Genomic DNA, 23678 nt, shown 5'->3' on the forward strand with positions numbered 1-23678 from the left:
GAAAATATAAGTGATCCACAAGAGTGTAGCTAAAACTGTTGTTAGTGAACAGTTACTCTGATATTCTAGACAGGGAAACTATCCTTTAAAAACCAAAGACTTGACTTGCAATGTAGTTTTGGTGTTTCCCAGTTTCTGCCTGACTTTGCACCCTGAAAATGGCCCCAGAACAATGACAATTAAGCCACAGGGATGACCACAAACAATTTGATGAATTTTCCAGAATGCTTAAAAAGAAACTTGCTTGGCACAGCCATACTTTCCAACGAACCCACTTTAAAGTTTTCACAGTTTACAATATCGGAAATGACCTCAGGGTCAGGCATTTGTCAGTTAATGACCTGTTGGGCTAATGGCCTTCAGCTTTGCCTTGGGCACATAAGTCTTCCAGTAGGTCATTAGCTGCCAGAAAAGGGCTCTTCCCAATCACTATTGCTAAATAAATAAAATTTGCTCCTGGGCTAAGACCCTATAAACCAACTTTGGCTTAGACTAAGTAAATTTTTTGTGGTGTATTTACAACTTTAAGAATTTAAGAAAATGATGGAAATGCTAAAACCAAAATTACATTAACATGACTGAGCTATATGTGGCTATCCATGAGAAAAGTAGTCACATAGACTCTTTTGGATAAGCTTAAATTTTCTTTTGCTTATGGTATTCAAATTCAGTTGAACCTCACACCATGGTTGGCCATGAAAGACAGAAATATATTGACTATGGCAATATTATATATAATACATTTAGCAACCTTGATTTTTGTAAATCCCATTTCCTACCTTCCAGAAGTAAAATTAATTAAATCAGCCTTCCCCCTCCATTTTCATGGACATAAATTGCTAGTTCTTCAAAGCCAGAGCGAGAAAAAAAATCTATTTTCAGGGTTGAGTTATTCAGTAATCTTCTTTTCCCTTTCTAATGATCTCACCTGAGGAACTTTCTGAGTTAGGAGTTTGCTAAGTACTGGGTGGATGGACAGCTGATTCCTGCCTTTGCATCTGCGGCTGCCTGACTGAGTATCTCTTCTCTGTCTATCCTTTCTTCACTCCAGTAGGCTTGTACACTGTGTCTCTTTCTGTCCCTACCCAAATCTCATGTTGAACTGTAATCCCCAATGCAGGAGGCAGGGCCTGGTGGGAGGTGTTTGGATCATGGGGGCAGATCCCTTACGGCTTGGTGCTGTCTTCACAATAGTGAGTGAGGTCTTGGGAGATCTGGTAGTTTAAAAGTGTGTGGCACCTCCTTCCCATTGCTACTGCTTTCACCATGTGATGTCCCTGCTCCCACTCTGCCTTCTGCCATGATTGTAAACTTCCTAAGGCCTTCCTAGAAGCAGAGCAGGTGCCAGCACCATGCTTCCTATAAAGTCTGAAGAACCATAAGCCAATTAAACCTGTTCTCTTTACAAAATTACCCAGTCTCAGGTATTTCCCTCCCTCCCTCCCTCCTTGTCTTCCTCCTCCTTCTTGTTCTTCTTCTTTCTCTCTTTCTTTCTTTCTTTCTGATGGAGTTTCACTCTTTCACCCAGGCTGTAGTACAGTGGCGCAATCTCAGTTCACTGCAATCTCTGCTTTCTGGGTTCAAGCAATTCTCCTGCCTCAGCCTCTCAAGTAGCTGGGATTATAGGTGCCTGCCACCATGCCCAGCTAATTTTTTGTATTTTTAGTAGAGATGGGGTTTTGGCATGTTGGCCAGGCTGGTCTCGAACTCCTGACCTCGGGTGATCAACCTGCCTGGGCTTCCCAAAGTGCTAGAATTACAGGTGTGAGCCACTGTGCCCAGACCGTCTCAGGTATTTCTTTATTGCAATGCAAGAACAGCCTAACACACTGTTCACAACTCGGTTAATTTCACCTCAGGTAATCTCTAAAGTGTATATACATCCTCTTCAACCTTCATCCTCCAGTTTTCTATTCTTTCTCCTTTTACTTATTATTTCAGAAAAAATTGCCACTCACCTTCTTGACTTATACTTTCTCCTTTCAAGAAGGATCTTCAAGTCGAGAAACATCAGAGGAAAGCATGATTTCTCTCGTGCTAAGAAAAAGGAAAACTGTGAGCCAGGCGAGATGGCTCACACCTGTAATCCCAGCATTTGGGGAGGCCAAGGCAGGCGGATCACGAGGTCAGGAGATCAAGACCATCCTGTAACAAAGTGAAACCCAACCTCTGTTAAAAATACAAAAATTAACTGGGCATGGTGGCACATACCCATAGTCCCAGCTACTCGAGAGGCTGAGGTAGGAGAATCGCTTGAACCCGGGAGGCAGAGGTTGTAATGAGCCAGGATTGTGCCACTGCAACTCCAGCCTGGGTGACAGAATGAGACTCTGTCTCAAAAAAAAAAAAAAAAAAAAAAAGGAAACTTGGCTGGGCACAGTGGCTTAACGCCTGTAATTTGAACACTTGGGGAGGCCAAGATGGGAGGATCATTTGAGCCCAGGAGTTCAGCACCAGCCTGGGCAAGATAGTCCAGCCTGGGCAAGATAGTGAGACCTTGTCTCTATTACAAAAAATAAATAAATAAAAATAATTAAAAAAAATTTAAAAAGGAATATTAGAAATTAAATATGCATTAAAAAATCAGTATCTACCCTCATCCTCTTATTAAACCTAATTTCCCTTTATATGTCAACATTTAAAAATGATTTAACAAATATTTCTTGTTCAGTTTGTTTTCCTATTTTGTTTATTTGCTGGTATTATAGAACACAGATTTTTTTTTTTCTTTTTAAAAAGGGTGTCCTTGGCCGGGCGCGGTGGTTTATGCCTGTAATCTCAGCACTTTGGGAGGCCGAGGTGGGTGAATCACGTGAGGTGTGGAGTTAAAGACCAGCCTGGCCAACATGGCAAAAACCTGTCTCTACTAAAAATACAAAAATTAGCTGGGCGTGGTGGCAGGCACCTGTAATCCCAGCTACTCGGGAGGCTGAGACAGAAGAATTGCTTGAGCCCAGGGGGCAGAAGTTGCAGTGAGCCGAGACTGAACCACTGCACTCCAGCCTGGGTGACAGAGCAAGATTGAAAAAAAAAAAAAGGTGTCTTTGAATGCCAGGCATATTGAAGAAACATGTAAGCTGCTCTTGCTCCTTTTCCTTGTTGTCAGGTTTCTGCTTTGATACCCAGAGAAATGTCAATTTCACCTGATGGCATTTAACCTTCCTATGCCAAAAAGCTACTACGTTCCATTGTCTTGTGGCTTCAAAATGGGCAAAGTTCCAGGTTTTAATATTATTTAAAATTCATCTTATTTCTAGTATAATTTGCACACACTAATCATTTATTACTTTCACTTTAAAGACCAAGGAAGCATGATCAGAAAATGGATACTGTCTCTGTTTAACATGTGACTATAATAGCAAATAAGAAAAAAAAGGACAGAAGCTAATTTTGGGATTCTTAAATAATTTTATGATGCCATTTTGACTTTTCTATTTAATTGATACGGAGACAGTCTCTTTTGCTGTTATACTGTATGACACCCCACTTGCCACCTTCTGCATCACTTTACCCTAGTCATGCAAATCTACACTTGAGTGGGTTACATGTATAAAAAATACATACACTTGAATGTCAAACTAAAGAGCCTAAAAGATATTAAATAATTTCCACAAGTAAAATAGTGTAAGCAAAACCATGAACACTATCATAATAATGCCTATTTTAAATGCATAAGACAGGGAAAAACTTAATACATGTTTTTAGGTTTCAACTTAACATGAATTTGGAAGTAAAATTAATACAACAGATAAGACAAACACAAATAGACAATAGTGTCTTTATTAAACTATATAGATGGTGTAAAAGGAGATTTATATGCATAAATTGAGCATATTTGTACAAACAAAACACTTCATTGTAAATAACATATTTATGCCTTTAGGAAAACAAAGTTAACATAAGGAAATACATCAGCTATGTAAAGAGTACATCTGTGCCACTGGTTATCCAGAAGTATAAATCACTAATGCTTAATAGAACAACCTCCAGAAATGACATCATGACAATGCTCTTGGGTGTTTAGACAAGATACAGGCTGACTCACAGTCTCCAATCTGATATATAGCAATAGGTCCATTAAATTAAAATGACTGCAAAGAAAAAAAATAACGTGATAAATTCCATTCTTTAAATACTAGGCTTATCATTATATATGTAAAGTAAAAGACTATTTTCAAAAACAAGATGACAGGTAGTAATCCACACAGTCTTATTTGCACTGTGGCTTAATCCTAAATACAAACCCAGTCTAAATAAATACAAAGACCAGAGGAAGCCTGTTAATGGCCAGCTAGATTTCGAAATTATAGTACTTCTCCATTTCATGATTTCCCTTCCAATTAGTCAGCATGTCTCACTGATAGCTTGCTGCTCAAACACTAGAATTTTAGATTCTGGCATGACCACATCACTACAGCATCCAGTGATGTTCTACATGGACACAATATAGAGCAACTTATCCCAATGGAATCAGGAAATGTATGATTTAAAAAGAGGCATTCTGAGACCTTTTAGTCCAGGTCTTTATACAGTGAAGTACTAAAATAAAAAGTTGCCCTTATGTTCCATAATTGAAAACGAATGAAAACCCAAGCATTAATTTTTAAATTCACTCTTGAATTAAAAATCTTGTTAATCTGCATTTATGTGACTACAGCTATAATGGTAAGAAGGCAATTACCAGAGGATTAATAAGCCAATTTCTATACTTGGAGATATTTAAAAATCTAAGTATTGGCCGGGCGCGGTGGCTCAAGCCTGTAATCCCAGCACTTTGGGAGGCCGAGACGGGCGGTTCACGAGGTCAGGAGATCGAGACCATCCTGGCTAACACGGTGAAACCCCGTCTCTACTAAAAAATACAAAAAAATGAGCTGGGCGTGGTGGCGGGCGCCTGTAGTCCCAGCTACTTGGGAGGCTGAGGCCGGAGAATGGCGTAAACCCGGGAGGCGGAGCTTGCAGTGAGCCGAGATCGCGCCACTGCACTCCAGCCTGGGTGACAGAGCCAGACTCCGTCTCAAAAAAAAAAAAAAAAAAAAAAAAAAATCTAAGTATTACCTACGGCAGTTACTTTGAAGACCCCTAATATCTTCAGGGAAAAGCCAAAGGGAAAATAATTGACTCTGCTAATTTTACCCTTGGCAATTATAAAACAGCTCTGAATTTCATTTGACTGCAGAACCCTTCATCTAATGGCTGCCCCATGAGAAGTACAGAGATAAACACATCATATAGAAATTCAGACAAGAATCGAGTAGCACAAGACAATGACAAATTGGTAGAATGAATAAGTCATAAAAAATTAAAGTTGCTACAAATATGCCAACTTTAATTACCAAGTTAAATATACATCCTCAAAGAAAAAGCAGGCTGTCACTGTGAAAAAACAGTGACATATTATAAACAGAAATTCTGTATTAAGTTTTGCCTGTTTCCTCTTGCTGTGGTATCTATTTATGTTGCTATTGTTGACAAATTTTCTTTCTTATAAAAGAAAACTAAAACATCATTAAATAGAATCTAACTTTACCAAGACATTAACCATATGTAGAGATAAGAAAACTTGGCCGGACATGGTGGCTCACGCCTGTAATCCTAGCACCTTGGGAGGCTGAGGTGGGTGGATCACCCGAGGTTAGGAGTTCAAGACCAGCCTGCCCAACATGGCAAAACCCCATCTACTAAAAATACAAAAAATTAGCCGGGTATGGTGGTGGGCGCCTGTAATCCCAGCTACTTGGGAGGCTGAGGCAGGAGAATCACTTGAACCCAAGAGGCAGAGGTTGCAGTGAGCCAAGATCACGCCACTGCACTCCAGCCTGGGTGACAAGAGCAAAACTCTGTCTCAAAAAAAAAAAGTTTTAATACAATACTACTCCAAAGAAATATTTATTGCCACCTCCTCCTTCCAAAAAACCCATAGTTACTATAACACTTAATCAACTTAAGCTTCTGGGAGCTCATTTGATAAAATAAGTCCTCTTTTGAGATATAACTTCCCTTTCCTTAAATTATTCTGATGAAAATATTGCCAAGTATTTAAATGAAAGAAACTGGCTCTGAATATGGGAGATTTGCTTTATCAAAGGGAATTCCTGACTTTCAAGAACTTTAGTAATTCACAGTTTCCTCAGTTTAAAATACTGTGCACCTGATTTGAAAATCATCTATTATGATTAAAAGAGAGACACTAAAAGCCTTGATTTGAAGATCAATTACAGAGCCTGGGCATGGTTCTTAAGGTCTTTCACAAAAAGTGAACCCCTAAGGCTTTTTTTTTTTTTTTTTTTTTTTGAAATTGACCTGGTAGAGCCTTCAATGACCCTTTGAAGAACAAGGTGCAAAAGATTCACATTTGAGATTAACAGGAGGGCTGCACAGAATAAAGCCTTCAATTCAACATACAACTATCAAATTCAGAAAAAAACATACCATAGCCTAAAAAGGAAAAAATTCCTCACCAGAGAAAGGTTGATAAAATGCAAATTTAAAGGTGTAAACCTGTGCAGAGACCATGAAGGCATGGGGCTCACTGAAGGGGAAGGAAATGCCAGATCATTCTTATTTCAAGAAGCTTCAGGCTGAATAGTTGCTTGGATATGCTAAGTTTTTCTTTTTCTTTTTGTAAATCAAGTAGTGCTACTGAAATCCAGTGCCTAATGGAGCAGATGGTGGAGGTCTTAGACTCTGGAACATTTATAGTGATGCTTCTGAATGCAAAACACCAAGAGTGGATTTCACAGGCTGTGAATCTGATTTGATTTTGATGAGAGTAAAGCTTCCATTTTCACTGTACTTGAACCATACTGAAAAAAAGCATGTGTGACTGACACAAGCTAGCTAAGAAAAAGGAACATGTTAAATACCAGTCCCATAAAGGGAAGCAGTTTAAACAAGTGATTATTTGTTTGTATCATTTAACATGATTATGTTACCACCATTTTAACCTTATGTAAGATTTCATCAAAATAGTTCAAAGTTAAAACGAATGATTGCAGAAAACAAATAGAAATTTGTCTAAAGGCAATGAGTCTTGGTTTTCTAAGATGGGGACTATACCGAGGCAAATTACCAAAATGTGGACCTAGGTACTATCAAGCAATAGGTTCAGAATATCTCCTCCCCTCAGCTTTGTAGGTCTAACCCATGAACGGCCAGCCTGTGAAGCTAGAGCTGGTCATGTGCAGCTCAAGGTGTCCAGACACTATGTCTGACCTGCACTTTATGAGGCCTCTTTCTTCTCCAAACAAGGGCTAAGTTTTATCACAGACCACTGCAAATATGGTGAAAAGGAAAGATGGATGATACAGTCTGTGAGTCCCAGGGGCAAAGAACCACTCACCTTCCATTAACATGTGAATTCCAGTGAAGGAGAGAATTTAGTGGGACCCATGGAAGTATACTATATGCATAAAGGAGAGAGAAATTTGAGATGAAAAAAATAGAATTGGAGAGAGACATCAGATTCTCCCTCTCTCTCTCTCTGTTTTTTTTTTTTTTTTTTTTTTGAGACGGGCTCTATTGCCCAGGCTAGAGAAAGAGTGGTGCATTCATAGCTCAATGCAGCCTCCACCTCCTAGGCTCAAGCAATCCTACCACCTCAGCCTGCTAAGTAGCTAGGACTAACGGCATGCACCACCATGCCTGCCTTTTTTTTTTTCCTGTAGAGACAGGGTCTTGCTATGTTGCCCAGGCTGGTCTCCAACTCCTGGGCTCCAGCTATCCTCCCACCTCCATCTCCCAAAGTACTGGGATAATAGGTGTCAGTCACCATGCCTGACCAAGATTCTCTAATAGTCTGCTTAATAGGATCAATTCATTTTTTACTTTAGCTTTTTAAAAAATATGAATATAAATTAGATATTAAAGGTACCATACTACTTTCTCCCTTAAATTCAGCAGGTCTACCTCATATGTGATAGCCAAAAATGCAAACACATGATGAGAAGGTAGGGCAGAATGTTACTTGTCTTCTAGTATCTGTTATCTGTATCTTCCAGATTTTTGGCTGGATCCATGATGATCTACAATAAAAATTACATTTTCTAGCTTCCCTTACAGCTAGGTATGGCTATATAATTAAATTCTGGTCAACAGGATGTAAGCAGAAAAATCTCATATAACTTATGAGAAAGATCTTTAAAGTGTGAATATTATATAATTTATCATGCAAACTGGGACACAAGAGTAAAAAGAAGCGCTGAAACAACTAAAATTTTATACTTTTTGAAATATGTATTTATTAACAAACAGCTGATTTTATTAGATTGGTGGACTCAACTGGTTCTATTCAAAAACTATTTTCAAAAATAAAATTTCAAAAGCAATAAAGATAACATACATGTGCATACAATAAAACAATAATTTCTTTATACTGATTATCTTAAAAATAACGAGAAGAATTATTATTGATGTATATTTACATGGTTTAATCCATTTCTTAGCCATATCTGTCTCTAATATTGTGTCATTGGCATTTTTCTGAAGAATGTGTTCATTAAAATATGGTATTTAAAAATAAACCTGCCCGCAATATTTTTCACAGTTGCAGTTTAACATAGTTAGTTTGGAATTATTGATACTTTCAATTATGGAGAAAATTCTCTTTCTATACATTCTAAGTTACCTGATAAGTTCAGAGTAAATTTGCTAAATGGAGGACAGAATTCTAATTTTAAAAATATTGAACAGTATAAATATTTCAGTCCAAATATTTTTAGAGGCACTTTCTTTTTGCTTCCATCAGAGTATCTTACTTTAACAGATTTTTTTTCTGTTTTTTTTTTTTTTTCAGATGGAGTTTCGCTCTTGTTGCCCAGGCTGGAGTGCAATGGTGCAATCTCAGCTCACTGCAACCTCCGTCTCCTCGGTTCAAGCGATTCTCCTGCCTCAGCCTCCTGAGCAGCTGGGATTACAGGCATGTGCTACCATGCCTTGCTAATTTCAGGGTTTTGCCATGTTGGTCCGACTGGTCTCGAACTCCCGACCTCAGGTGATCTGCCCACCTCGACCTCCCAAAGTGCTGGGATTATAGGCGTGAGCCACTGTTCCCAGCCTAACAAATATTTTTATAAGACAAAACTTGTCAAATAAGTTGTCTCTATAATTCTTTTCAATGTTTTGCCAAATTTAGATGCTGCAAAATCTAGGCCTTCTCAATCTCACTTTGTGTGTGTGTGTGTGTGTGTGTGTGCGTGTGCAATTTATTCAAAGTAGGAGCACCACCAAGATTCTTCCTGCAAGGTGAGACATTTCAAATCGCAACTACAGAACTGAAAATTTTAATCTTGTATATCGTTTGAGTTCCTACTGTCTATATCATTCCTTCTTTGCTTTTGTAGGGAAAAATTCTAATGGAAGCTTTGTTTTGTTTTCATTAATTGTAATTCCCTAAAAGTCTCATGTAGTGTTGTGTTTATTGAATACTTGATTTAAGAGTCTCAACTGATGTTGAACAAAATGCTGCCAAATATTATTTTTTTTAAAAATTTTTTTTTTGAGACAGAGTTTCACCCCGTCACCCAGGCTGGAGGTACAGTGGTGTGATCTTGGCTCACTGAAACCTCCAACTTATGGGTTCAAGTGATTCTCGTGCCTCAGACTCCTGAGTAGCTGGAATTACAGGCATGCACCACCACACCTGGCTAATTTTTGTATTTTCAGTAGAAACAGGGTTTCACTGTGTTGGCCAGGCTGGTCTCAAACTCCTGACCTCAAGGGATCCGCCTGCCTTGGCCTCCCAAAGTGCTGGAAATACAGGTGTGAGCCACCGCACCCAAATGCCACCAAACTTTTGATGACCCATTTAGAATAAGGTTCAATACCACTGTTGGGGGCACAGACTGATTTATAAAGATTTCTAAAATCTGATCAACGACAGACAATAAAGAGAAAAGGCGGCTGGGCACGGTGGCTCACGCCTGTAATCCCTGCACTTTGGGAGGCCAAGACGGGCGGATCACGAGGTCAGGAGATCGAGACCATCCTGGCTAACATGGTGAAACCCCATCTCTACTAAAAAAAAAATACAAAAAACTAGCCGGGTGAGGTGGCGGGCGCCTGTAGTCCCAGCTACTCGGGAGGCTGAGGCAGGAGAACGGCGTAAACCCGGGAGGCGGAGCTTGCAGTGACCTGAGATCCGGCCACTGAGCTCCAGCTGGGCGACAGAGCGAGACTCCGTCTCAAAAAAAAAAAAAAAAAAAAAAAAAAGAAAAGGCACATACTGCTCTGTTGAAGTGTTTTTTTTTTTTGAGACAGAGTTTCGCTCTTGTTGCCCAGGCTAGAGTGCAATGGCGCCATCTCGGCTCACTGCTACCTCTACCACCCGGGTTCAAGTGATTCTCGTGCCTCATCCTCCCAAGTAGCTGGGATTACACGCATGTGCCACCATGCTCAGCTAATGTTTTTTGCATTTTCAGTAGAGACGGGATTTCACCATCTTGGTCAGACTGGTCTCGAACTCCTGATCTCAGGTGATCCACCCACTTCAGCCTCCCAAAGTGCTGGGATTACAGGCATGAGCCACCGTGCCCGGCCTGAAGCGTATTTTTTATCTGACATCAGCTACAACTCCCAGATCTTACAGTGCAGTGACTGTGACTATTCAGATATTTATAAATTTTGATGTAACAATAGCTTCTACTAAAATAGAAGACTTTTGGTGCTCGTTTAGATGTAATAATCAATTGTGTGCCACAACCAATGCCAACTACTCCACGGGTGGCTTAATGTAGTAAAAAAACATTGTTTTTACCACAACACTGTGCTTCACCAAAATTTGCACTTCTATTGTTACTATAAACTAATAATTTTATTTTCTACATTGAACTTTTATTTATTTATTTTTTGAGACGGAGTCTCACTCTGTTGCCGAGGCTGGAGTGCAGTGGCACAATTTCGGCTCACTGCAAACTCTGCCTCCCGGGTTCACGCCATTCTCCTGCTTCAGCCTCCCAAGTAGCTGGGACTACAGGTGCCCGCCACCATGCCCAGCTAAGTTTTTGTATTTTTAATAGAGACGGGGTTTCACCGTGTTAGCCAGGATGGTCTAGAGCTTGTGATCTCGTGATCCGCCTGCGTTGGCCTCCCAAAGTGCAGGGATTACAGGCTTGAGCCACCGCGCCCGGTCTTTCTATATTGAACTTTTAAACTGAATTTCCAGTCTCACTCATAAAGGCTTTATGTTTAACAGAATATACTTCCAAAAGCTTTACCTTAATCCCATGAATGAATGGAAAGAAAAAATTGAAACCATTTGTAGAACTAACTTAAATGATATACTTATTTGAAATACCTGATGACACTGAACTAAAACTGGAATTAGTTAACTGCTTTCATAGTTCTTCTGACAATGAAACAAAAGAACTATTGCTTCCCTTTTCCTATATACACATAAACACTTGTAGTCAATAATTAGTGAAATCACTTAGAATAGTCATTTCTCTAAATACAAGTTGTGTTGCAGAGTGGTATGGATATATACCTTCTGCAGCTGCATAAAGTAAATCCTGATACTTCTTTGACAGACTTTACTCTTCTTGTTTTCATGTGGTCAGTGATACCACTATGGCCTCCACAGTGGTTAGTAAATGTCAACAAACATTTTTTTCAAGTTATTAATATACATTCCTTATTAACTTTCTTAAGGAAAAAAATCAATACTTAAAAAATGAAACACATACTTTTAGTTTTTTCAGTTTACTGCTGCCAAAAAGATTTACTGCAAAAACTAAGTGTTGCCAAGCAATAAAATAGTTATAGATTTACACTGTACAAGCAAGTGTGCTCAGTCTACGCTATACTTGCTCCCTAGCAGAGCTGATCAGCCTTGATTTCCCATATATATTTTACAGACACCCAAACCTATAATTTACTGTTTCCCACTGAACTTATCAACTGGTACCTGGTGGCTTTGTGACTCTTGCAGGTCACGCATGGGCTACAGTACAATTGGGTGACACACTACACAGCCAGCTGGGGCAGCAGCATCAAAACTTCTCCCACCACCTGATACAGGAAACAGTTAGCTGCCCCTAGACATTTGTGTCTGAGTGTACTTTACTGTATTAGCAATTGCCCTGCATTCTGTCCTTGACTGGGAAGTATTAGTTCTGCCTGAAAGGGTTGGGAAAAGAGATGTTATTTCTGGTATCTTTCAGATTTCCTAACAACTTAAAATGAAGCTGGGCACAGTGGCTCATGCCTGTAATCCCAGCACTTTGGGAGGCCAACACAGGAGGATTTCTTGAGCCCAGGAGTTCAAGACCAGCCTGGGCAACATGGTGAAAGGCAAAAGCCCGTCTCTGAAAAAAAAAATACAAAAAATTAGCCGGGTGTGGTTGTATGCACCTGTGGTCCCAGCTACTTGGGACACTGAGGTAGGAGGATCGCTTTAATCAGGGAGGGTGAGGCTACAGTGATTGCACCACTGCACTCCAGCCTAGGTAACAGAGTAAGACCCTGTTTCAAAAAAGAAAAAAAAGGAAAAAAGGACAACTGATAATGAGAACTCTCTCCACTGTGTAAGGGTCTCACAATACTATTATATTACACTACACAAAAACAAAAACAGAGGCTGGAAGTACTAAGTGGGGAATCTACCAAACTCATCCCAACTTATTCTAATATAATTATTAGTAATAATTCTCTGTTAAAAAATGAAAAATCCAGGACAAATGCTAAATCAGATGAGATCCCAGGATAGCTGGCTTACACTGGGACTCTGCTTTAGCAAACTAGGATGTACACTGATCCAACCTTCAAGGGAAGGAGACCTGCCCTTTTATGTCCTTCCTCCTTCTATTGACTGGAGGGAGGCCATAATGGCAACTGCCTCAGGCCATGATGTGGTAAGATAAGGATGGCAGAACCGTAAGATAGAAGGAGCCTGGATCCCTGACTTTGCAGAATCACTACACCAACTTTTGACTGCCTACTCCTAGGTGATTTTACATGAGAAAAAAAATAAATTCCTATCTTATAGGGCACTGTTACCTTATAATCAAACCTAATCCTAACTGATATAACAAGAAATACCTCTATAACCCTTCCATAAAGCAGGTTGGCAATATGTATCAAGAATACTAAAAATGTGGCCAGGTTTGGTGGCCTTAATCCTTGTAGTGGCTGGGATTAATCTCATACTGTAATTGCAGCACTTTGGGAGGTTGAGGTGGGAGGATCGTTTGAGGCCAGGAGTTCAAGACAAGCCTGGAAAACACAGTGAGACTCTGTCTCCACAAAAAGTTTTTAAAAATTAGCCAGGCATGGTGGTGCCTGTAGCTACTCAGGAGGCTAAGGTAAGAGATGGCTTGAGCCCAGGAGTTTGAGGCTGAAGTAAGCTATGATTATGCCACTGCACTTTATTTTTTTATTTTTATTTTTATTCTTTTTGAGACAGAGTCTCACTCTGTCGCCCAGGCTGGAGTGCGGTGGCGTGATCTCAGCTCACTGCAACCTCCCAGGGTGGAGTGCAGTGGCTCAATCTCGGCTCACTGCAACCTCTACCTCCTGGGTTCAAGAGGTTCTCCTGCTTCAGCCTCCCGAGTAGCTGGGATTACAGGCATGCGCCACCATGCCCAGCTCATTTTTTATTTTTTGTAGAGACGGGGTTTCACCATGTTGGCAGGCTGGTCTCGAACTCCCGACCTCAGGTGATCCACCCTCCCTGGCCTCCCAAAGTGCTGGGATTACGGGAGTGAGCCACCGCACCCGGCCTTTAGCCTGGGTGATAGAGTGAGACCATGTCTCTATAACAAAAGGAAAAAAAAAAAAACAAAAACACTAAAAATGTTTAACCCTTTGAACCACTTCTAGGTCTTTATCTTAAAGAAATAATCTGGAATAAGGAAAATTGATATGCAAAGATCTTTACTGAAGATCTACTTATGATAGTAAAAATAAGAAGCAACCTCAATGTCCAACAATGAGGAATTTGTTAAATAAGAGGTATTATATCTAAGTGATTGGATATTATAAAAAAAGTTATAACCATGGGAACATGCTCACATCATAATATTAAGTAAGAAAAAATAGGCAGGATTAAAAAAACCTTATACATAGCAAGTTCTCATATATATTACAAAAAAATTACATATATAAAGGCATTAATGAACAACAAAAAAAGACTACAAGGAAATACATGAAGATATAAACCAGCAGTGATTATCTCTGGATAGTGGGATTATAGGTAATATTTACTTATATTTTCTTTGAAGATTTAACCCTATTCTATAATTAATAATTTCATCCATAATCAGAAAAAAAAATTACTTTCAAAACTCGTTCCTAGCATTTATGCTTTGCCTGGTACTAACACTGCCATCATCATGTTCATCACAGTTTTACTGTTTACTGAGCATGCACATGAGGGGAGTTGGGGCAGGAGGACACACAGACCTGCGGCTCCAGCAGCCAACTAATTGCTGCCTGAAGCCATTCAGGTACAACCAAACCCTGCCCATTTTTACCTTGGTGTTCTGTAGCAGAGCAAGTCCATTGCAGGCATTTGCTAGAAGAAAGTCTCCACTCAGGATAGCAATTTTATTTCCAAATTGCATGTCTTTCAGTGGACCATCAGATGATTGCAACTCATTTAAATTTACTATCCCACGATGTACAAGGAGAGCAGTATGAATAAGCTCTGTGATCTCTGCCAAACTTCTTTGACTAAAACATAAAGGTAAGATTTGTTAGAGTATCAAGAATACCGTTTTATCACTAATGTCTGATTTCAGTTTTCAACAATAAAATATTCCATAGGTTGCCACCCACTTTTTTTTTTTTGGGGGGGTATTATATCTTTCTAATGAAGCTTTAAATAGAGGCCTCTCTACTGAGCAGTTTGGGATCTGTAAGAAGATCTTGACACCTTCCTTCTCTGTAATACTCCTCACTCTTCCCCACAAGTCACTAGGATATCCCAGATAGAAGTTGGCCAGTGGAGGGCCACCCTCCACAGCTCCATTTAGACATTGTGCTCTCGGTATACTTTCCTCATGCTCATAACTTCAAGATTTCTGAGACTCCTTAGTAGTGTCTAATGGAATTCCAATTTAAGTGAGAATATAATCCGTGCCAGATATTAGTCTAAGGGCATTATGTACATTCTCTATCACTCTCTTTTTTTTTTTTGATGGGGTCTCACTCTGTCACCCAGGTTTGAGTGCAGTGGTGCAATCTCAGCTCACTGTAACTTCCACCTCCCAGGCTCAAATAATCTTCCCACTTCAGCCTCCTGAGTAGCTGGGACTACTTGGTGTGTGACACCAAGCCTGGCTAACTTTTGTATTTTTGGTAGAGACAGGGTTTTGCCATGTTGCCCAGGCTGGTCTTGAACTCCTGAGCTCAGGTGATCCACCTGCCTCGGACTCCAAAGTGTGAGGATAACAGGTGTGAGCCACTGCTCCTAGCCACATTATCTCAATCGTAAATGCAAAGCTATGGGGTTTACAGAGATAAATACAATATGGTTTCATCCTTCAAGGACTTTTTAACTTTCAGAATAAGAATGAAGACAAAAACCTACAGTAGCAAATAATATAGAGAAGGCCCCTGAGGAGCTTATAGTATAGAACTGTATTACACGGCAATTTCAGCAGATGTTTGTTCCTTTTTATATTTTTCTGTAGTTTGTATATTTTGTACCATGACAAAAGTATTACTTTTATATTCAGAAAAAAAATCAACAGGTAATTACTAAAAATTTAAACATTATCACAACTTCATGATAGGTATTATTAACCTCTTTTAATAGGTGAAAAAATTGTGCACACAAGTAAAATGACTTTCCCAAGAGTACACAGTAATGTAGATCTGAAAATCTGTTGGTATCTGCTACAAATGGCCCCATGTGAGTCACGTCTTTTGGTTTCCAAGGTCCTGCATGATCCCCTTCCACGCCTGGCAATGTGACTTGCTTTGGCCAATAGGACATCAACAAACAGTACACATGGAAGCCTGATAAGTGCCTATGCAACTGATAAGCTTTTCGCAGTCACAGGAGTTGCATGACCCCAAGCAGAAGAACCCTCAGGTCAATCCACAAAATGGTAGTGTGTTTCAAGTCACTAAACTGTATGGGTGATTTGCTATGTAGCAACAGATATCTGATACAGAAATGATATATCTAGAAGTGGAGTGTTTGCTTTGAGTCAGAAAAATGAGACTGGGAGGCAAAGGCTGAAGGAATGGCAAACTCTTAGTGGAAGCTGGAAAGCTACTCAGCTACAAGTATAAACTATATCTTACTAGAAAGGGAAAATAGGCCAGGTGCAGTGGCTCATGCCTATAATCCCAGCACTTTGGGAGGTCCAGGTGGTAGGACTGCTTGAGGCCAGGAGTTCAACATCAGTCCAGGCAACATAGTGAGACCCCATCTCTACAAAAAATTTAAAAATAAAAATTAGCTGGGTGAGGGAGTGCACACCTGTAGTCCCAGTTACTTGGGAGGCTGAGGTGGGACAATCACCTGAGCTCAGGAGTTCAAAGTTACAGTGAACTGACTGCACTATTGCACTCTAGCCTAGGCACAGAGTGAGACTCTATTTCAAAAAAAAAAAAAAAAAGGAAAGAAAAGAAAAGGAAGCTCAGAAGGCAGAACCACGAACAATGGAGAAGAGTGAATTCGAGAACCATTTCCAGGGAAAAGAACTGAGCCCTAATCAAGAAACATTCCTTGCTCCAAGATAGAGTAGGTGGCCCAGATATGTGCCCAGCTGGATTTCAGAATTGCTATAGATTAGTGACTGCTACGTACCTCCCATTTCTCTCTCTTTTTAATGAAACTGACAACTGTGGTTATCTTCTTTCTGATTCACTATTGTATGTTGGATAGATGGTAGTGTGTGGGTGGGGGGAGGGTAGATAATTTGTTTCTTTATTTCCTAGGTCCCTGATTGAAGAGGGGCTGCACCCATGGAACCACATCCATATGGAGACCTAACAGAAATCATGAGATCAGGGACTCTGAGCTTGATGTCATAAAATGGATGAGACTGGGGTCTTGGGAGGTGGTATGTTTTGCATATGGAAGGAATGTGAAACATTGGGCCTGAGGGCAAACTGTGGCAGAGTGTTACACCAAGTTACACTTATCAGTCACATCCTCTAATATCCAAGCAATGTATAATCTCCTTGATTGATGCTGAGTTTGACCATGTGACTTGTTTGGTCAATGGGACATCAGCAAAAGAGGGACAAACAGGCTTGATAAGTGTTTTTGCATTGGGGTTTACCCTCTTGGAATGCTAACCTGAGACTACAAGTTAAGAAACCTAATCTAGCCTCTTTGAGAATGAAAGACAACATGGAGAAAGGCCCATGTTGTCAAGCCCAGCCCCCTGCACATTTACCGGGTAAACACAGCCACATAAATAAATACAGGAGAAACCAGCAAAGGAACAGTCCAGCCAAACAACAGAATTATGAGAAATAAGTTGGTTATTGTTTTAAGCCACCAAAGTTTGGAGTAGTTTGTTACACAATAGACAACTAACAGAGACTCCAAACCCCAATCTTTTTCTACTAGATTAGGCTGCCTCCCACATGTGCCCATTGAAAGATTCTATCTTTCCTTTTTTTCTGTAGACCTCATCTGTGTCATAAAAGCTTTAAAAAAGTTTCCTTGAAGAAGCTAAATTTGAGAGGGGCCTGGAAAGGCAAGTAAGATTTCCATAGCTGGAGAAAAAGGGCAAAACAAGAGTAGGGCTTGAGAACTCCAGATTAAGAAAGACCATGAATCATGACATAGAGAAGGCCAGAGCAGAAAATGTGACCAAAGGTTGAAGAGATCAGTTTGGCTACAGTAAAGGGACTGTGTGGATAAGTGAGAGATAGGAATTTTGGAGCTTGGTTATAGCAGGTGAAATGGTCTATATTTTATTACACAGGCAATGTTTTGAGATGAAAGGATGATACATATTTTTTAATAACTTAGGAAGAAGATTGCAAAAGTGATACATAGAAAAACCTTAAATAAGTATCTAGGGAAAGTAGGGATATGGGGTGGGGGAGCTATTACAAAGGTCCAAGGAAGATGCAACAAAAGGCCTTGACCTAGGACAACTGCCTTAGGCCAGGTAATCAGGCTCATGCCTGTAATCCCTGCACTTTGGGAGGCCAAGCTGGGTGCATCACCTGAGGTAAGGAGTTCGAAACCAGCCTGGCCAACATGATGAAACCCTGTCTCTACTAAAAATAGAAAAGTTAGCCAGGCATGGTGGCAGGTGCCTGACTAATTTTTGGGAGCTACTTGGGAGGCTGAGGCAGGAGAATCGCTTGAACCCAGAAGGTGGAGGTTGCAGCGTGCTGAGATTGTGCCACTGTACTCTAGCCTGGATGACAGAGCAAGACTGAATCTCAAAATAAATAAATAAATAAAATAAATAAATAAATATAAAATCATCAGATAATATATGAGAGTCTTCTCTCAAAAAAAACCAGACTGGGCCGGGCGCGGTGGCTCAAGCCTGTAATCCCAGCACTTTGGGAGGCTGAGGCAGGCGGATCACGAGGTCAGGAGATCGAGACCATCCTGGCTGACACGGTGAAACCCTGTCTCTACTAAAAAATACAAAAAACTCGCCGGGCGAGGTGGCGGGCACCTGTAGTCCCAGCTACTCGGGAGGCTGAGGCAGGAGAATGGCGTGAACCTGGGAGGCGGAGCTTGCAGTGAGCTGAGATCTGGCCACTGCACTCCAGCCTGGGCGGCAGAGCGAGACTCCGTCTCAAAAAAAAAAAAAAAAAAAAAACCACACTGGCTTAACAGTTATAATAATCACATAAAGATACAATTAAAAGAACTAAACAACTTGGCATTATCAAATGCCAAGGAAAATCTCATGTCTAATTCATTTCCTTTGTTAAAAAAAATTAAGAGACTATGTAAAGATGACCCAGTAGACATATTGTACTTAATTACAAATTTGGGGAGTAGAGAAAGGAAATTAATCAGTGAGTCAAATAGCATCTAAGAGTAAATTCATAGTTTAGATTAAAATCTCATTATATCCCAAAGAAAATCACTAAGAATGGAGGCTTAAAAGACAGTTGAAAAGTTAACAGACGACATTTTTTAAAAATAGAACATTTAAAATTACCTTTTAAAAAGTGACTAAAAGAAAGGAATAAAATTGTATTTTATTACTACCCTGCAAATGATTTCTAGTTTCTAAAACTATTCACTGAAAAAAGTCCATATTGTCACATTTCACAAAAATCACATAATGAGATTATGGGAAAGCATAAAAGTAAAAAGGGTTAAGCATTTGGACAAGTTTTTCATGCAGTTCAGCTTATGAAAGAAAGTAATAACTAGGTAAGCAAAAAGTGGTGTTTTGGATTACTCAAAGGATGAAAATGAGTGATTTTGACATCTATAGTCATAAAACAGCATTCATTAAATAAATAGCAACTTTTAAATGCCACATGGCCAGAAACAACAAAAACAATGGTATGCAATAATAAAAGTGAAAGCCCATCATTTTTACAGTGTCTGCCATTTAAAAAAACCTTTCATTTATATGATCTACTTGTGATTCTAATTATAGAGGTCTGCAGAGGTTAAACACTTGATCAAGAACACTGAGTTTATAAAAGGCAAAGCTGGAACTCAGAGCCACCTTGTCCTACTAACAAATGACAATTTAAAATGTTTAGCTGGGCACAGTGGCTCACGCCTGTAATCCCAGCTCTTTGGGAGGCTGAGGCAGGAGCCTCAGGAGTTTGAGAGCAGCCTGGCCAACATGGTGAAACCCCGTCTCTACTAAAAATGCAAAAATTAGCTGGATATGGTGGCACATGCCTGTAATCCCAGCTACTCAGGAGGCTGAGGCAGGAGAATCGTTTGAACCGGGGAGGCAGAGGTTGCAGTGAGCCGAGATCTGCACCACTGCACTCCAGCCTGGGCAACAGAGTGAGACTCTGTCTCAAACTGAAAATAAAAATAGAATAAAATGTTTATTTACCTAAGGAATAGTAGCTGGTTGGGGAGGGGGAATAAGCCGAAGTCACAATATATGCCACAAATTTGTCCAATTTTCATTCCTAGTTTTGAAGCAACACGGAAGGGAATGTTGCTAGGAAAAAATTATATTAAGAACAGGCTTAATTCTTTTTGTTTACAGTAACTGGGGAAGGTCAAGTTGTTTGACTTCATCAGAATGAAATCAATAGTTTTAGCCTAATCAGGAATCTGGATAACAGTTCTACTTCCGCTTATTACATAAGACAATTCATGGGCAAATCCCTTAAACTCAGACCCTTGGGTCTTCTTGTCCCTGAAAGGAGGGGGACTGGAGAAACACATCCCTTCCAGTCCCCAAATTATAAGATTCAGGGATTTTTAAAAAAGAGTTACCTAAACTGGCAGTTAATAGTTAAAAAGATTTAAAAAATACCTACTTTTCTATAGGAAATAGGAGTGAAATGACTAGTCTTTAAATCTATCCTGTAATTTCACTATCTAGTCCTGTGCTCTCAGATTCTAAGATTTTATCACCAGATAAGTAACTCTGGATCATATTTTGCAAGAGTCCAATTTAGTATATGTCAGAGAAGCAGTGACAGTATGAAAAAATTTGAGAAAAGTTTCTTCTGGTGATCTTATTCCTATTTTAGCTACCCAAAGCAACCTATTAAACTTTCAATGCACTGGATTTTAAAAAAATTATCTTAAATAAAAGTCTTCATGCCAATTTATGTATATATATTTCAGTACTCTCGAATATTTCTCATGCTTTTTTTTTTTTTGAGATGGAGTCTCGCTCTGTCGCCCAGACTGGAGTGTAGTAACATGATCTTGGCTCACTGCAACCTCTGCCTCCCAGGTTCAAGTGATTCTCATGCATCAGCCTCCTGAGTAGCTGGGATTACAGGCGTGTGCCATGATGTCCAGCTAAGTTTTTTGTATTTTTAGTAGAGACAGGGTTTCACCATGTTGGCCAGGCTGGTCTTGAACTAATGACCTCAAGTGATCCGCCCACCTCGGCCTCCCAAAGTGCTGGGATTACAGGCCTGACCCACCATGCCGGGCCTTCATGCTAACTCTTGATTAGAAAATAGTCACAAATAAATACAACTTATGTTAAGTAATCAGAGTAAGAAAGTAATTACCATATTGAAAGATTAATCAATGTTTTTATAAGATTTTTCATCAAATCACTTTCTTTCCATTATATGTTAAAAAACTTCATCTGCTTTTGATCTGTCCACTTTCCTCCAAAGCTTCTCAAATTTTTTTAGCATCCTAAGCTTCAGAAATCAGGGTGGCAGACATTGCTGTTAATATTTGCCTATCCATTCTTTCCTGTGTTTGCGCCACTGCACTCCAGCCTGGGCAACAGAGACCCTGTCTCAAAAAACAAACAAACAAACAAACAACCCAAATTGTTACTTATAATAACTTGAACTCTCTTCAAATGTTTTGCATTTAAGTTGATGTTAAAATAGAAGAGTTAATTGTGTTTTGCCACTAAGACAAGGGAGATAAAAGACAACGGAGCCTGCTTTCTCTCTATCTTCTTTCCCTCCCTTTATTCTTTTTGAGAGGTTAAAAAAATTCAGAAAAGTACATACCCTTGACTACATTTGGAGTGGCAATGGTCCTCACTTAAAAAACTTACCTCCTCATGATCCCTTTCAGCTAGATGTGATCATGTGACACAGTCTGGCCATTTAAATTTAAGCACTAGTCTACCAGGTGGGGTTTCTGAGAAATCTACTGAGTTCCTGATATAAGGGAACAGATTCAGTTGGTGTATACCTTTGACATTTTGGGCTTACCTATGTTCCCTGTCTGGAATATGGCCCAGCTGCCTGGAGGCACAGTAGAGACCTAAGGATCCTAAGAGGGCTCCCAACCCTCTAAACCTCCTAAAGAGGGTTGGGGGCCCTCCTAAAGGTTTAACCCTCTTTAAGCATGGTAGAGCAAAAAGAACTTTGAGCCCCTACTGACTTCTTTGAGGGCTGCAACAGCTCTGATGTGTCCACCTCTAGACTTCTTGTTATCTGAGATAAACACTACACTCTTTCAAGCCACTGTTTGTTAGAGTCTTGTTATAAGTTTTGTTAGAGTCTTGTTATATGCAGCCAAATACATTCTTAAAAGATATAGTCAATAAAAATTGTGACAATAAAAATAATAGACATCTCATGTTCATAAGTCTGCACTCTGGTTTCATTCACCTAATATTATCTCTCAGAGACAGTCCTGTATCATTCAGAAGTAGAGGATCTCCTTTTACTATTTAACATCTCTGCTGAGGTTCACTGTATAGAAAGTACCATACAACTTTTGGGGCTAAAGGGTTTGCGATCAATATATTTTTGTTTAAAGACTTTTTAATAATCAGCCCATGTGTAACTTCTTTAACTTTCCCAAAATTGACTCTTTCTTCTGTGTGCGAAAGCCTTTGAATATGGCTCAGTCATGTATCAAATTGGACTGCAATTATTTCTTTAGCTATCTCTCTCCCCGCCACCCCCTTCCCTCACTATACAGTAAATTATACTACTCTACTTCCCTGGGCTGCCTATAAATATTTGTTAAATGAACAACTCTCTACTTAGCAATTAATTTTATTTATTTATTTATTTATTCATTTATTTATCTTTCTTTCTTTCTTTTTTTTTTTTGAGACAGAGTCTTGCTCTGTCACCCAGGCTGGAGTGTAGTGGTATGACCCAAACTCACTGAAACCCCCACCCCCTGGGTTCAAGAAATTCTCCTGCCTCAGCCTCCCTACTATGTAGGATTACAGGCATGTGCCACTATGCCTGGCTAATTTTCGTATTTTTAGTAGAGACGGGGTTTTGTGATGTTGGCCAGGCTGGTCTCGAACCCCTGACCTCAGGTGATCTGCCCGCCTCAGCCTTCCAAAGTGCTGGGATTAGAGGTGTGAGCCACCGCACCCAGCACCATTAATTTTTAAAGGCTATAGGGCATCGCTATCATTCTTAGTTTCAAAAGGGAAGGAGTGACAAACTAAAAAGTAGGGTTTATAGAATCAGAGTTGGAAGTGACCCCAGAGGTCAGTTAGTCTCTATGTATCCCCCTACAGGGATGAGTGATAACTACTTCACAGGAGCCATGTCAGCTGATGAACAGTTTTTATTTGTAGAAACAGGGTCTCACTCGGTAGCCCAGGCTGGAGTACAGTGGCGTGACCATGGCTCCCTGTAACCTCAAACTCCCAGGCTCAAGTGATCCTCCTGTCTCCGCCTTCTGAGTAGCCAGGACTACAGGCACATACCACCATACTTGGCTGCTTTTTTAAAAATTATTTTTTTGGGCCAGGCGCGGTGGCTCATGCCTGTAATCCCAGCACTTTGGGGGGCCAAGGCAGGTGGATCATGAAGTCAGGAGATCGAGGCCATCCTGGCTAACATGGTGAAACCTCGTCTCTACTAAAAGAAAAATACAAAAATTTAGCTGGGCATGGTGGCGGGTGCCTGTAGTCCCAGCTACTCGGGAGGCTGAGGTAGGAGAATGGCGTGAACCCAGGAGGGGGTGCCTGCAGTGAGCTGAGATCCTGCCACTGCACTTCTGCCTGGGCAACAGAACAAGATTCCGTCTCAAAAAAAAAATATATATATATATTTTTGTAGAGACAGGGGTCTCCCTATGTTGCCCAGGCTGGTCTTGAACTCCTAAGCTGAAGCAATCCTTCCACCTCAGCCTC

General features: G+C 40.1%; 1 protein-coding gene across 4 annotated transcripts in view; it reads right to left on the reverse strand.

Moving 5' to 3' along the window:
• The window catches only part of PDSS2 (decaprenyl diphosphate synthase subunit 2), a 300729-nt gene that overhangs the window by 105317 nt on the left and 171734 nt on the right, over window positions 1–23678 (reverse strand). For all 4 annotated transcript variants that reach the window (XM_050786749.1, XM_050786748.1, XM_050786747.1 and 1 more), the window contains one exon: window positions 14469–14667. In XM_050786749.1, coding sequence (XP_050642706.1) covers window positions 14469–14667 — 199 coding nt within the window. The remainder of the gene's footprint in view (window positions 1–14468; window positions 14668–23678) is intronic.

The sequence above is a fragment of the Macaca thibetana genome, chromosome 4, assembly GCF_024542745.1.
Source record: "Macaca thibetana thibetana isolate TM-01 chromosome 4, ASM2454274v1, whole genome shotgun sequence".
Lineage (NCBI taxonomy): Eukaryota > Metazoa > Chordata > Mammalia > Primates > Cercopithecidae > Macaca > Macaca thibetana.